At 41.8% G+C, this 15,864-nt stretch overlaps 2 protein-coding genes across 3 annotated transcripts; both read right to left on the bottom strand.

Annotated features, from left to right (window-relative positions):
• Positions 1–2,907: 2,907 nt before the first annotated feature.
• On the bottom strand, positions 2,908–6,981 carry bida (BH3 interacting domain death agonist). 2 transcript variants are annotated; one of them, XM_066685410.1, is made up of 4 exons: positions 6,694–6,981; positions 5,428–5,749; positions 4,111–4,247; positions 2,908–3,382 (listed from the first exon to the last, which is right to left on the bottom strand). In XM_066685410.1, exons 2-4 carry the CDS (start codon positions 5,723–5,725, stop codon positions 3,194–3,196), a joined length of 624 nt encoding a protein of 207 aa, XP_066541507.1. In that variant the 5' UTR covers positions 5,726–5,749; positions 6,694–6,981; the 3' UTR covers positions 2,908–3,193. The 2 variants fall into 2 exon arrangements, with proteins under 2 accessions (XP_066541507.1, XP_066541508.1); XM_066685411.1 differs by having other exon boundaries at positions 6,923–6,942.
• Positions 6,982–8,193: 1,212 nt separating this feature from the next.
• wee2 (WEE2 oocyte meiosis inhibiting kinase) lies at positions 8,194–14,686 on the bottom strand. Its single transcript, XM_066684358.1, has 12 exons — positions 14,518–14,686; positions 13,089–13,358; positions 12,797–12,999; positions 12,347–12,401; positions 12,001–12,170; positions 11,210–11,331; positions 10,966–11,112; positions 10,154–10,255; positions 9,982–10,067; positions 9,660–9,830; positions 9,305–9,453; positions 8,194–8,488 (listed from the first exon to the last, which is right to left on the bottom strand). Exons 2-12 carry the CDS (start codon positions 13,347–13,349, stop codon positions 8,323–8,325), a joined length of 1,632 nt encoding a protein of 543 aa, XP_066540455.1. The 5' UTR covers positions 13,350–13,358; positions 14,518–14,686; the 3' UTR covers positions 8,194–8,322.
• Positions 14,687–15,864: the final 1,178 nt, after the last annotated feature.

Genomic DNA, 15,864 nt, shown 5'->3' with positions numbered 1-15,864 from the left:
TCACTCACACCAGTGGACCGTTATTTCACACACTCACCCACTCACTCACACCTGTGGACAGTTATTTCACACACTCACCCACTCACTCACACCTGTGGACAGTTATTTCACACACTCACCCACTCACTCACACCTGTGGACAGTTATTTCACACACTCACCCACTCACTCACACCTGTGGACAGTTATTTCACCCAGTCACTCACACCTGTGGACCGTTATTTCACACACTCACCCAGTCACTCACACCAGTGGACAGTTATTTCACACTCACCCAGTCACTTACTCCTGTGGACAGTTATTTCACACACTCACCCAGTCACTCACACCAGTGGACAGTTATTTCACACACTCACCCAGTCACTCACTCCTGTGGACAGTTATTTCACACACTCACCCAGTCACTCACACCTGTGGACAGTTATTTCACACACTCACCCAGTCACTCACACCCGTGGACAGTTTCATGCAGCCAGTTCACCCACTGTGTTTTTGGATTGTAGTCGGCAACTGGAGCACCCAGAAGACACCCGCACCAATGCAGGGAGAACACGGCATATTTCTCACGGACAGTGCCATGAGGTCAAGGACACTGCTGTGTGGAAGTGGCATTACATGTTGAGACACTGCCACTTGTCTATATGATTATAATTTATATAGATTCTATATTTGTGAAACACAGAGATTGGGAATACACCTGCCTTGAATACAGAGAACTCATTACATAGTGTAGTTGGGTTAAAACTACAGAGGCATTTCAGCAGAGTTGCTCAGCATCGCCTAAATCTGTCGTCTGTCAAATGGCAGTCTATTTTTAAACTGTTAACTTTAAACATCGCTCATGCGTATGATTCCAGTATCATTTATGTTCAATTGACCGCAGCACCGAGTTCAGAGTGGGACAACTGTGAGTGTGGAACCACTAAATGGTTAAATGAGTCATCAGATTTTTAAGTAGCGTGACTGTTTGTTGCTTTCAGTCCCTTGTTAAATTCCCCCTTGTAAAAACAGCAGCATTCCCAGGTCCAAAAACACCCTCTTGGTAGTTCCTTGTTTCATTTTCAGTCTGGATTTAAAAAAAAAAACTCTATTTACATAACAAACAAACAAGCATTATCTAGTTTGGAGTTACACGGTTCTTTCTGCGTTCTGAGCAGTTTTGAAATACTGTGCTTCAAAGCTTGTGTTCCAAACAACAAAACGGGGAACATGTCTCTTCAATGCATTAGAATTAGACTCTAAATGTATTCTAAATGTACAATGTCCTACTCCTAAATGTTTCAAAACCCTATCACATTTGTAAATGCATTTTTCTGGAACAGGTTAAATGCAGATAGAAGTCTCTAATCCTAAGAACTAACTTTCCCTTGGAATAAAAAGCTTATATCTGGTGAAATATGGTGGGAAAAAAGCAAAGATTTTACGGAACACATCAGGATCAGTTCACTCCATTTTGTTAAAAAAATTTAAATTAGTGTTGTATCAGATTAAATGTTTCAGACAATTAAATTTAGCATATTTCTTTATTATTATTATGACAGTTGATATAGGACAATTAATATATTTCTTATTCAAAACATCATTGCACTAGGACTCAGGCTCAAGTTCTCACAGACTACGTCAATAAATCCATTTTGTACCGATCAGAAATGTAATCAGCAGAAATGTTCTTCCCAAAAATAAACACAGTGAACACAACGCTTTTTGTGGTGGTGTAAATCCTATTTAACGACGTGCACAGAAGCAAACCCACTTTGGTGAATGTAGGCTTAGTGTGACCTGACGTCCCCGAGCCACCAGCCGGGATCTGACAGGGTACAGTGTAGGTGTTCAAGTTCATCTCCTCGTCATCATTCCCCTTTTTGATTTACTGCAGTAAAAGCCAGGGCCCTTAAAATGTGGCAACACTCCCTTTCAGTGAATGTCAATGGCCTCTAGCTTTTCATTCAGGAAACAAAAGGCAAGAAAGCAATCTGCCAAAAAATAAAAAGAAGACTGTCATTGAAGGTTTCTGTGCAGAAGGAAGGCATTTGAGAAAAGAGGAAAAAAAGTAATAAATGAAAAAAAACGAAACTTCTCGTACGTGTGTGTTCCTCACGTTGCAATTTACTGTGTAACCAAATCAAGTCCATAATTTAAACTGCATTTGCCTGAGCTAAAGTGTGATGCGGGCACGAGTACTGAGGGCAGAAAAGCACGAAATTCGAAGCCTTGAATGAAGGAAGGGGGGAAATCACTCAATGTGAGACCTCATATGACGCAACTGAAAGTCTGATCTGTGATTACACTGAAATGCTGAATTCAAACCGTGTGTGTGTGGTTTCACAAACTTGTTTCACTGCATACTTTGTGAAACTACGGGGTCTGATCAGACAAAATAAATTGGGTCACTTGCAAATTGCAAGCAGTTGATCCCTCCAGTGTCAACACGACCCAACCCTGAAAACAAGTCATCAGCAAACCTGGTACTGGAGCTACTGCAGGTCTGGGATCATTGCTACATTCCCTCAGTTTCAGACAGATTAAAAACAACATTCCACTTTTGTCCTTTTTGTGTTTAATTAACTTGCAATGTAAATCGATACAAAACTGAAAAAATATATCTCTCTCAAACGTTGTGAAAAGGAAAAACCCCAAAACATTCCATAACGTGTAGGGTTTAAAGGAACACATTTGGAGGAGTTCAAGTACAGAAAAGGAAGTTGTGTAAACTGAAACAAAAAGTTGATCCACTGCCGTCATTCACGCTTTAACTGGAATCAGGACTTCGTAACGATCACTGTCACGATATGCAAATAGCTGAGTTGAAGCTGATTGCACAATAATCATAATAGCCCTGTGAGCTGGTCCGTTTGATGTGCACCAAACTGCACATCTGAGGTGGGGGGGGGGGGGGGGGGGGGGGGGGGGGGGGGGCGAAAAAAATCCCCAAAACAACAGCTTCCAACAGAGCACTGCCACGCACTCGTTTCCAGTGAAGAACATGCAACAGCTGCCTGTAATCCGAGCTGCAGACCACGCCACTACGCTTAAGTGTTTCTGGTTTTAACCACACACCTGGGTTAATATCAGAACCTGTACCAAACATAAACAACAATACAGCAGTCTGCCTACTATTTACTGAAACAATAGTCTTTTTCCAAGCATGGACTTCTTTAACATTTGCTGAAAACATGAAGTGTGGATGGAGAGGGTCACCGGGGCCTGGCTTGAGAGAAGTACTGCACCAGGGCGTTGTAGAGACCCCACAGCAGAGGAGGGGCAGTTTCGCACACCGCCTTCACCAAGGACAAAGTTAGGGCCATCTCCACCTGCTGACTGTGGACTCCAGGCACCTGCCTCAGCAAACCCTCCACACTCCGGGCCAAGAGGGTCTTCCAGCTCTACAAGTGACAGGGCACAAAGACCATTAGGAAGTAGGAAACTACAATGATTCCACTAAGATCCGTGAAACCAGTCATTGAACCTGTACAGAACTAAAATACCATCACTCAGTGGCTGAGTGTTTGTTATACTCGGAACAAATGCAAACCGATGAAAGCTATGGTTGGTTTTACTAACTTAGGTTTAGCATCAATATAATGCTCTTTATCAGATGCGCTGTAGTATATTTTGATTTATAATGAGTGCTAGGTAGTAAATTAGTAAATCCTTCCACCGAATTATAGTTCCTCAACAAGTAGCTTGTTGCTACGTCACAGTAACGAACTCTACTGCACTGCATTCACCGCCCAGACCGGGTCAGCCTCAGCTCACCACTACAGTATCGCTAACCTGCCGAGTAAACTACGTGATATTTTATTGGCATTAGTATTCTCGAAATAAACTGAAGTCAGTTTATTGGTGTGAAACATGAACTGAAGATAATTTAGCGGTGAAAAATGTGATAACGACAGCTGACCTGCAGCGTAGTTTTTAGCGACGGTGTGCAGCGGATAGATACAGTGTCTGTGAGAATCCTGTGCTGTTGTTGTGAAATAAAGCACGCTTTAGAACGCTTCTCAACCAATCAGAGTGCACGGCCGGAACTACTGTTGTATAAATGAAGATAAACCATGAAAACCATTAAGTAATAAGCCGTGGAGGACCCATTTCTACGGGTTGAACTCACCTGCTGAGAAGTTTGTCTGACCAGATTCTTGCGCAGTCTCTCAGCAGCTTGCGACACAAGACTTTGATTTAAATCGTCTGCAATTCGGATCAGTTCTGCAGCCACAACTCTTGCAGCCTGAGCTTCTTCAGCATTCACTGCAAACAGAAAAATGAGGTTTGTGTGGGTTCTTTGGAAGTACAAATACCATTCAAGGATCTTACACTTGAAATGGTTGTGTGTATTAAGTGGTAACTAGGCAATAAAATGTTTGATGGTGGCACTTAAGAAAATTAAAAATATACAGCGGGTCCTCGACTTACGACGTTGATCCGTTCTTACGTCGCGTCGTAAACCGATTTTCGGTGCAAGTCGGAACATACGTACACACTGTACGTAAATAACATACTGTTAGCACTTATCCACGCTGCTTGGTTATCGCTGTCGATTTCATAGGAGCAGATCCTTTCACATGTTCAAGGATGCAATCTTTATCCTTGATAATCGTAGCGACAGTCGAACGACTAAGTCCAAGCGACCAGCCAATGTTTGTCGCTGTTTCCCCCTTATCGCATCGCTTTATGATTATCTAATTTCACTTCCATGATGATGGCTTTCCTCTTCTTCGATGCACTGCCATTAGAAGAGTCTTGGGAGCCATAATGAAGGGCAAAAAGTTCACAAAATCAAACACACGTGCACACGTGAGAGAGAATGACGTAGCAGCGAGCTAAAATGGCTTACAATGCGACTGGGGTGACGGCGTCCTCCTCGGTCCCGAGCCACGTAACCGCGTGTCCTTCCGCCGCGCACACCAAACACGAAGTTCGCGTTACGACGTTTACGACGCCAAACCACTTAAGTCGAAACAAGGCTTTATACAGTAAATGGGAGATGTGTCGTAACCACGAAACATCGTAACTCAGGACTGACGTAACCCGAGGACCTCCTGTACACATTTTAAAAATTGATATGGAGATTTGTTATATGCTCTGGATTTCAATTTCAGATTCTTTAATCAAATGAAATCCACTAAGATTACAAAAAAAAAAACCTTTTATCCAAATTTGGACTAATCCTACAGGCTCAAGAAAATGAAGTGTAAAGCCCAAAGGATAACCTCAATAAAAATAGCTGGTTAAATACAAAACAAATGTAATTTGTGCAGTTGTATTAGAATAACAATAGTGTCTACCTCAGCCACATCACACGGCGTCTTAACGCTTTAAGACTGGAAACATTACTCCACCAATAATGCAGTTAGTTATACAACACTGGTTTATCACATTGTTGTTAATTCAGCTCAATGATGACATACAAAAATGCACTGAAATATACCTGGTATTTCAAACTGAACCTGAGGCTGGATGTCCTGTATGAGAGACCTGGGGTTAAAAGAAATGTGTCCGTCCGTTTCTAGTTCACCATCACATTCAAGGCTCAAGTCCACTGGATTGTGGTAAGCATTTCTTTCACCACTGTAAATGTCTGGACCTGCACAGAGCTTTATATCACGGCCCAGTTTATGCAGCTCCTCCTGAAACGCACAGTTCTGGCTGTGAGTTTCACTAAGAAAAGTTAGGAAGACCAGAGAAGTATGTTTCCAACTAACATCAATGTTGTCGTTGTGATCCATCACTCAGGCTCTTTCCCTCTCAAACTGTAATAAGACGAGAGGAGATCATCATGGGTCAGCAAATGTATGTAAAGGTTAGTTTCACAGCACTTCAGATCATTTGGTACCGGGTCATTCCACATTAACAAGAACTTGTGTGCATGTTTAAGAAGAATTAATTAAAATATTACGAATACTTTCTACATAACACTAGATTTCATCTGTTCCCACCCACTGTGAATCCACTTTACCTTCAGTTATCACCATCTGAACAACATGGCACTGTAATTGCATTAAATGGAACAGTAGGTAAGATTTGGTAGTGTTTCCCCTGGACTCTATCCAACCCCAAAACAATGAGGAATAGCCCTCAAGGGAATCTGCATCATGCAAATGTTTTTGTTGGTTGCATCTGATAATATCATAACACTGAGATTGTACCTTCAATATTCAACCCTTACCCATAAATAAGGCAGAAAATAAGGAATTGTTTATTTCCACCAATGATCATTAGAAGCACTTAGTTATTTAATCACCTTTAGCCTGTTACATTAACATAGCTGCTGTATTTTGTGTTTCTTTGTCTATGTTTAAAATCACCCCTTGGAAGCCCCCTTCTGCTCCGTGGGGGCGTGGGTGACCCGCGACATGTTACGACTTGGTATCTCACTTATGGGTATTTCAATACAACTGTAAAAGAAAAGAAAAAAACCTCAAACCTCTATATCCCACGTAAGATTCAGTATCTCATTTCCACTCGGTTATGACTGGATATCTCATAGGTGTGAGACCTATCATAGACTCAAGGAAACTCTTCAGAAACTCCAGAGAATTTTTTTAAAGCTAGCTCTCATTCCTCAACACACTAGAAGTAACTAATAAGAATACGTAGGCGAGCTTTAATCTAAATAAACACGGGTTTACCTGCACTAGTTCACTGTGGCTAAGAGTAACTCATTATGTGTTTATGTGCAGATCTTCTAACTTACCTCGGCGTTGTTTGTTTTCGAGTTTGCTCGTTAAACAGCGGCGCAGAAAAAACCCTAACGTCTCCACACTAAATTAACGGACTGACTTCGTTGGTCACTCGCTCGCTTAGGGATTAAATAATAGTTATCAAACTTTTATCTACACACTTCACGACTTCACTTCTGTATCAACAGATAGAGCTAAAAAAAAAAGCTCCCTATGTAGAGACAAAGAGGTGAAATTCCTCACATCCGTCCGTGTCCGTAACTTGCTCGCTCTGACGGCTGTGGAAAACCCTTTCCCTTTTTCTGTTTCTACCGCTCTGCTTCGTGTTAAAAATGGGCCAATCCAATGCAAATGAAAATAAAGGTGGAGAGGCCCTCACTCTCTCTGCGTCCAAACTGAAATATCTTAATATTTTTTTTCTTTGTGTGTTTAATAAGCTGTTGTTAACTTAATAAACAAAGAAACGTAAATATTTTACTTATACATTACTTTTAAGGGTGTTGAACTCACGAATGACAAACTGAACACCCCCGCCCCAACGTGGACCTTTCCGTAGTGACGTAAATTGTGAGCAATCCAAATGCTGAAAGCCCTGCATCGGCTGTTTGCACCCGTTAGTCTCGACTCTTTGAATCTGATTCACTAGCGCTAGAGTCGTAAAAAAATAGGATTAACCTCTTTAAACAGGGGGTATCCATGTTTTTAAATATAGCATATGGTCAGATCAAAGACATATGACACAAATGTGTCAATTATGTCCACCTACGAGTATGTACTATACAGGATTTAAGAACTTAACTACTAAACCCATTGAGTCGGATCGGAAAAAGCAGCATTCCTATTATACAGCTGTCAACATTGGATTTACGTAATATGACTAATCACTAAATTTAACTGGTGTTATCAACGGGCCATGAATTGAATGTGCAGTGTGTGGCTCTCGTTTCCTGGTGGACAGATTAAAACTTGAAATAATAAATGTGAATTCCTGTTTTGCGGAACAGAGCTCAGATTTGTGCAGATTCTCAGTGTAGGATGAAGAATGCTGACAAACTGGGAAGTTGACTAAAAACCTTTCGTCTCAAATCATTGGCAGAGTCGACTCAGCGAGTCTCCGTCGTCATTGCCGAGCGGAAGTGACGTAAAAATGCAAAGGGGAATTTCATAGGAAGCTTGGTAAACAAACGGAGGAAATGTAGATATCATTCAAGCCGGGCTTATTCACTCAGACTTTCATTTGAAAAGGATACAAACGTTTACAGCGACGGTGTGGGTGTGTGTAGACGCAAAGTCAAAGCTCCATGGCCACCGTCTACGCGTCTTTCTCCACCTCCTCGTTTCGTGTGAACGCCAAAAGTTGCAGGTTATAACAATAATATGAAGTAAACACTGTAGGTGTTAGATAGGCAGATATCCCAGAGGCAAGCTTCTGCCTGTGTTTCTATTCCAGTTCAGAAACCACACACAGTCACATTTAAAACCTTTATTTACATGGATAAAAGCTATTTTAAAGTAAATAAAAATCCATTAAAATGAGTGACCGAACCTAGTGTAAGTCAGGTTCTCCAAAACCTTGTTAAAAATAAATAACACCCACACAACCATCCCATCTTTGCCCCCAGACATTCAACCAGAAAAAAGGCTCAGTGCCCCAGGCAACCAAAGCTCATGGAGCGAGCCACATTGCGGCCCACCAGTCTCCGGCCTAGTCTAGGTGCAGAACCCGAGCCAGAGCCTGAGATAGACCGCCCTGAGGAGAGTGGAGACTGCCTAGGTGAGGTAGCAGCTAGTCGAGCCTCCTGGAGTTCCCTGAGGAGAAAAGATGCATTACAAATCAATCCAACTATAATTTGTCCACAGCTGACTTTCCCCTCAGAAGAGGAAAATATATAATTAAAAAAATAACAATAATAAATGTCAAATATTTCACCACAGTGCCCCCTGCTGGTACACACACTGAAATACTCTCAACCCACCTTCAAACACGTGATGTGACCTACGCTAAAATTCTCTACATAATAACATTATTAATATACGAAAAGTAATTATAAAAAAGGAGTTTGATGTAATATGCAACATTCTATTAAAGCCTTCAAAGGCAAACATTCACAGCTGAGGTTAAAGGGGCCAAACGTCTTAAAAGTTATGCTTTTATTTAAACAGCACAAGATACTTTGCAAAACTATGATACTGACCTGTGTTTTTGTTATTAACATTATATAATAATACAGAATGAACATGTAGGTTCACTGGATGATAGTAAATAAAAGAGAATAACAACAGAGTGCACATTGTGAACCCTGATACATCTCCACTACCAAAGAAATCAGAGTTGGTTTCGTCCAAGCACTAACTCCACTAAATGTGGGTCCTAGTGAAGAGGTAAGACTGCACAATATTAACTATAATTCTCATTATACTGCTTCATCTTTCAATTACAATATGACTTTTGGATTTGTTACATCACAAATGTCTTAGGACCTAAACTGACTAGAGCACTCTCAGCACACAGAAATATGCCCCCCACAGTATTGATATCAACGAAAAAAGTCAATATCTAAATGACTGCCAAAATATACAAAGAGTTGAATGACAAGTGATCCATTAACCCTTCCCTTCCCTCACCTTTCCAGCATGGCTGTCCTGAACTTCTCCACATTGAGCTCTCTGCGCAGCTGTGTAGCCAGTTTTCCAGCCCTTTCTCTGCGCAGCATCGGGTGCCTGCACAATGCAGACGCAGACGGCCTCACGGCAGGATCTGGGTCCAACATCATCTGACAAATAAAAGCATGATCCACATAATCCTTTCATTAAACATAATCAAGAATCAGCAGAGGTTAGTTTTCCAGCGGGTACCTTTAGTTTATTAGATTTGGAAATTGCGATAGAGTGCTGAATTACCTTAAATAAAAACACCCACCCAACTACATTAAAAGTACTAGGACTGCAGCCTAGATTAATCTTCAAGAACATTCTGTACCTGTGTAAGATTTCTTAAAGGCTCTGTTAACTCCTGGGGCAGGCTGGGTAAATGACCCTGTCTAATTCGGTGCCACTCATCTCCATTCTGTGGCAGTGGTGGAGCACCAGCTGCTAACAATATAGTCAGGCCCAGGGCAAAGACATCCGCCTTGGGAAGATGAGTGTAGTCCTGAAAGCCAGACAAAGAAGAGGGCACCCAGGTCAGCACAAGCTATTGAAATATTTACAATGAGTTACTGGCTTTCAACACAATTTGGTTGTTCTTAAGGGCCACACTGCAGAAGCATTCACAAAAGCAAACAAGGTATGTTGAGCTTCACCTCACTCAGAATTTCATGGGCCAGGAAGCGACTATCCCCCTCCTCCACCTGAGGGCTGGTGACAGAGGTCACATGCCCTAGGTCACCTAGTATTAGAACACCACGTTAGATTTTAGGAAGCTGAATATAAGATGCATATAACTTAGTTCAGCCATGTGCTAAAATTAATTACCAATTTTATAGACCACCCCTGAAGGGTAGGCATCATCTTCCTCGTCACTGTCTCCTGCTCCTCCAGTACTGGAGCTGGGCCGATGGCAGACAAATATATTACCTAACGAACAAACAGTACATACACATTTTAAGTGATGGCTCAGCAGTTTACCACATGCAAAAATATTAAAATTACCTTCTATACCTCACTGTCAATGTTATCAGCTCCACTGACCATATATAGACTTTATATAAACCATATAAGCTCTTCAACATGGTCATTCCAAGTCTGACAGATGAACATTCATGGCTCAATACCTTGATTTTCAAGCTGCCTGTAACTCCAAGTTAGATTGGGCACTAACCAGTCGCAATTTACATGATCTCATTATGGGTTTTAGCAACGCTGGCATACGTTTTCTTGAAAAACCATGTTGTTGTTGTTTTTTACCTACAATGATTATTAACATGAGATCATGTTAATCTCAGATTGAATTTTACCACTTCACCTTTCTAACCTCAAGAACTGAATTCAGGCCAAATCTTCTTTCAACGGTCTTCTACTATTTTTATAAATACATACTAGTGTTAAATGTGCGAGTGTCGCCCTGTGAAGGACTGGCACCCCCTCCAGGGTGTATTCCCGCCTTGAGATTTATGAGCGCCAAGACGAGGGTAAATTAAGTAAAACTAACAAGCACTGAGTAAATACAAGAATGGAGAAGAAAAACATACATACTGTGTGCATACATATGTTCATTAGTAAACTAGAAAAGCCAAGTTTCAGATATAACAGCATACCACAGGACTGGGGGAAAATGAAGAGCTTACTGGGTTTGATGTCTAGATGCACTAGACCTGAGCTGTGGATGTATTTAAGTCCCAGTGAGACTTGAAGCAGCAGATCTCTCAGCTCTGGCTCTCGAAAGAACTCTCCCTGCTCCTCCTTCTCAGTGATGACATCAAGGAGGCTCCCACCTACAAAAACATAAAACGTGTGTGATGAGTGGGCATGGGCTTGTGCTCAGAGGCATATAACAGTCTGCTTCGAGGTAATCATTCCAAAATATCATACCATCACAGTACTCGTTCTGAATGATCATATGGTCATCCTCGGCCCAGGCAGAGTAGTAACGCACAACATGTGGGTGATGTCCCAGCACAGCATGGGCATAGACCTCCTTTAAAGCCAACTGCCTGAAAGAAAAGTGAAATCCAAGAGAAGCTCGTTAATATAACTTTCAGTGCACTGGTCGATTAGGTCTATTAATATCAAAGAATTTAAAAAGGGACATCTATGATTGTAAGGACATGCTGTTCTCTCTGGTTTGTTTATATTCAGCAGCTCAGTCTCTGTTAATCTTTAAGTTAGAACCCTAACTTGTACTCACACTAATGTTTATTTTGTATTTCACTCTCAGCATCAGCATTGACTTCAATACTGTTATCTTAGCTTAAAGTAACACTTGGTAGATGTTTTACCATAAAATAACAGCTTCAAAAGTATTGTGATACTTCGCAGACCTGTGATATGTAGGACAAACCCTCTAACTTTGATACATCCCTCCTTGACTTCAAGATAGTGTTGTAAAAGTGGTTATACACCGCAACTGTGGTGGAGAGCCCAGGAGGAAACGCAATATGAATTCTTAGCTAGTGTTCCTTTAAGGGTATATTTGTACTAGCCCTGACACATTTACTGAATACACATCAAAGCAATTTCATGAGTTGCTCTGAATAAGATCATCTACGTAATCGCATACATGTGAATGTGAGACAGCACTGGTCCAAAAAAAACAAACTGACTAAGATGTAGTCATGCCTGTTATGGTGCATTATGGGGGGGGATAGGTGGTGCTGACTCACTCATTGGCAGAGCCTGCGAGTGGTCTTCGTAAGCGTTTGATAGCATACATGCAGCCATCCAGCCTTTTCACACAGCGATATACAGCGCCAAACTCGCCCACGCCGATCCGGCCCAACTCCAGGAACTCGCTCTCATAACGCGACAACATGAGGGCTGGCACTGCTGGCCTCTGAGCACAGACAGATGGCAGATGGGGTGAAAGAGAGACCTGATGGTGGGATTTATCTGTAGATGGTCAGGCTTTTGTAAACGAAAGTTCTTTTTAGAACAATGATAAAAAGGAGAGAGCTTGTAGGAGATCATGAGGGAAAAGAAACGCTTCCAGAAACAATTTGAACACCATACCTTTGATGGGAGGAAATAGCTTTCATCCTCAGATGAGGTCTGAGTCTCCTTAGACCTGAGCAGACAAACACAGGACACGCTGAACACTGTTCTTTTTCATTTGTCAACAAGGGGGGGGGGGAGATAGGATTGTGTACTGGAAGTGGACAAGGTGTAAAGGAGTGAAAACAGCATTTCTGCTCCACACACTTCTAGGTGTCAGGGTAAACACAGGCTCATTCTCAACAGGCCTGAAACCAGTCAGGGTAAGAAAAGTGCTGTGTTGTTTGATCCTTGTTGTAGTCTGACAAAAACGTCATTAAGAACAGTGTTAGCAGATCAGACACTTCATTAAGAACAGTGTTAACTTGTGAAAAGCTGGTTAAAATATGTCCCTTTAAGATGGCTCCTTAAAAAATCTGACTTAAAAAGGCTTGGAGCATAACAAAATAATGTTTTACACTGCCCTACCGGTGTCCATCGTCCTCATCATCACCATCACTCCTACGGCTCTTCCTCTTGCAGTGTTCGCTGTTCCTCCTCACCGTGTCTGGCGTGAAAGGGTTAATGTTCACAGCAGGTACACGCTCGGTAACACTGGGCAGGCACGGTACTTTCAGGCTGTGACAAGGCTTAAGGTTAGAGTAGTGCAGGGCCGACTTGGACAGCAGACTCTGAGGAGTAAAGAAAATGATATCAGTTCCTCTGAGTTCACTTCCACCTTCCAGTTACCTTAATAAAGCCATTTCGTAAATGCTGCTACCTTTGGAGTGCTGGGGGAGTCACACAGCCGGAGTTTTCTCCAGGCAGAGTAAGGTATGGGTGAGGTGGGTGCAGATGGGGTGAGGGTAACACTCCTAGCACGGTGGCGCTGCACTCTAGGGGTACGACAGATGGAGGAGGGGCTTCTTAATGTTACATTAACTGGTGCCCAGTCTTCTACACTACTGTCACTGCTGTCCTCCTCCCCACAGCTTGAGAAGTCCAAATGTTGCTGGATTGCGTTCTCGTTCCCTGCTGCCATCTTCGGTCACTAGACCAGTCATGTGATTTAAACATAATAGCATTAATATATAATCACTTCACACTGAGAATTGCACAGACATTTTCAGCAGCTAAAGAGCATCCTAAACATACAGCAGCTGGAATTAGTGCCGTGAAAGTCATTATTTTGTGCATAGGTTGATAGTGGCAGTGTAATTCCCCTAAATCAAAATCTAATGGGTGCTACCCAGTGATGCCCAAGCCATCCAAGGCCAAAGTTCAAATGTTTTGACTCACTGACCCTTCATATTGGGGTCACATCACTGTTACATTAAGATTGAGGTTATAACAGTACACTCAAGTCTATGATGCTTTTGATTCAATTTTCCCATCTGATAATTAGCTTTTTTGATCAAATGTGTTCAGCCTATCCAATTGATATAAATATCTATAAATATGCACTACAGCAGGACGTTACAGACTACAGCAACTCATCGGAACACTGGGAGTCCAAGAGTGTATCTAATGGGCACGTGTGTGTGTATAGTATAGCCCACCCGCTCATTCAGAACAATACTAGCCCATGCAGTCAGCTGTTTAGTGCTCTCCTGCAAGTGTGTTCGATTGTGGCATGCACCCAGCAATTTGAAAACAAGGAATGACGAGAAGTTGGCTGTAAATATCTGAGGACCCGTGCTAGCCTTCACCCTTCCAACAATGTTGCAATTTGTGATTATTGGAGTCCTAGAATTGTGTAACTGTAAAGTTAACTCTATTGTGAAGCTTTACTCTGCAGTTCCAACCTCAAACCTCAGAAAAACATGGTTTGTAACACATTTTGTGATTATATTCTTGTCAGATTAAAGAAACCTACCTTATTTTGACTGGAATTTCCAAGAAACACGAGGCTAAAAGGGCTAACAGGACCAACCCAGGCACCACTGCTACACTACTTTTACTTTTAAAATGAATTTATTCTATTCTCAAGCAAACTTGGGTAAGAAATTACACTTATTGTGGACCAGGGGTCTTCTAATCACAGATATATTAAATGCAGGGTGTAGGAAAACAAAGAACCCTGGAGATGGCCTATAGGAAATATGATTGCTAGATAGTTCTGAAACAGTGGAAACAGGCTCCAGGTGGAAGGCCATGAGACCCCGGGAAGTCAGGAGTCGAGTCGTTGATTTAAAACATTGAAGACTCACCGGTTCTCAGGTCCTGGACCTGCTGGAGCTCACCTTCCCCAGGAGCCGGAGCCTTGCCACGCTTCAGTCTCGGGATCCGCCAAAGAGCCGCCTAACCTCACTCCTTTACAGAAACCCGTTCCTCTGAGGCTACCTTCAATTTACAGATTGGTGGGCGGGCTGTTTAAAGTGTCACTCCAGTGTTTCAGCAAATGACAGCTGTTTAATAATAAGCCCCACCCCTATCCCCTAAATGTTAAAGGCTAAGCACCACTTAATGGACCTCCATGATTATTTCACATTATTTTAGTTACTGACAGATATAAGTATGAATTAAAATGAAAATAGCAGCTTAATTTGCTTAAAACTGACAATTTTATTAAATTGACGGAAAAACCCGAGCTCGCTACGGAAATTCTTGAACGCGACCGTGACGTCACTGGTGGACAACCGCTGAACAACGAAGTCGAACTCGAATTCATCCGACACTATAAACCTCCGTAATGCAGCTACGTAGCCGAGTATAATCTGAGCCACCGAGTTTAGCGAGTCAAGCTAACGTTAACTAACACCAACTAAAACAGGCGAAGTGAGTGTCCTCACCCTGTTTACCTCTATGTTACAGAGGCTCTTGAACACCTTTCGTTGGTGTCCTTACATGCCCATATTGTTGGAAAAGCGCCAGTGAAATGAGCTACAGATAACGGAGTGAGCGGAGGGTCCTTTCCAAAGTGTCCGTTTAAAGTGGACAAATTTAGTCCATTTTCTGGATATTTTGGGATCTTTGGGCCATTTGTTCACAGATGTCCCACTGTACATTGAATGATTGCAGCCAAAAACAACACACCTTTTCGTCATTTTGCATTAAATTAAGTGCAGCTTCTAGAGTTGTTGTCCACCATCTACGTCACAGGCAAGACGCCTATTAGAGTTTCACAACACCGTTGTGGGGGGGGGACCAACGGTCTTTTAAACCTTATTCCTTCAATTAGTAAGAAATAACATGTTTTCTGACTATCAATAAACACAAGTTAGGAACTCAAACTCCACTGTATTTATTTGTTTGACACTTTCATAGAGCTGGTGCTTAGCCTTTAAGTGTAGGTATTCCACAAAGCTGTTATTTCTGATAATTCAGTGTCGCCAGGAAACTTAAGCCCAGAATAAAGCCTGTTCAGTAGAAAAACAGTTTAGAGACAGTTTCATTAGAAAATCCTCCATTTTGGGCTTCAGTTGTCTGGCTAATGTAGGATATTTTTATAAGTGGATACTTAGAGAAATATATAATCCACATAGTAAATATAAATATTTTTATGCATGAATAAGTAGGGCAGAGTGACCCATGTGTGAATGTTATATACTTAATAA

Source organism: Hoplias malabaricus, chromosome 11, assembly GCF_029633855.1.
Source record: "Hoplias malabaricus isolate fHopMal1 chromosome 11, fHopMal1.hap1, whole genome shotgun sequence".
Lineage (NCBI taxonomy): Eukaryota > Metazoa > Chordata > Actinopteri > Characiformes > Erythrinidae > Hoplias > Hoplias malabaricus.
This window is presented reverse-complemented; position numbering and strand designations above follow the sequence as displayed.

Bases quoted from the DNA above. Each gene is read 5' to 3' on its own strand.
- bida (XM_066685410.1), bottom strand. From the start codon at position 5,725: ATGGATCACAACGACAACATTGATGTTAGTTGGAAACATACTTCTCTG. The intron at 4,248-5,427 runs GTATATTTCAGT...TTCTGTTTGCAG, and splicing joins GGTTCAGTTTGAAATACCAG to TGAATGCTGAAGAAGCTCAG. The intron at 3,383-4,110 runs GTGAGTTCAACC...TGTCACTTGTAG, and splicing joins TCAGACAAACTTCTCAGCAG to AGCTGGAAGACCCTCTTGGC.
- wee2 (XM_066684358.1), bottom strand. From the start codon at position 13,349: ATGGCAGCAGGGAACGAGAACGCAATCCAGCAACATTTGGACTTCTCA. The intron at 12,402-12,796 runs GTAGGGCAGTGT...TTGTCTGCTCAG, and splicing joins GATGAGGACGATGGACACCG to GTCTAAGGAGACTCAGACCT. The intron at 12,171-12,346 runs GTATGGTGTTCA...GTCTGTGCTCAG, and splicing joins GCTATTTCCTCCCATCAAAG to AGGCCAGCAGTGCCAGCCCT.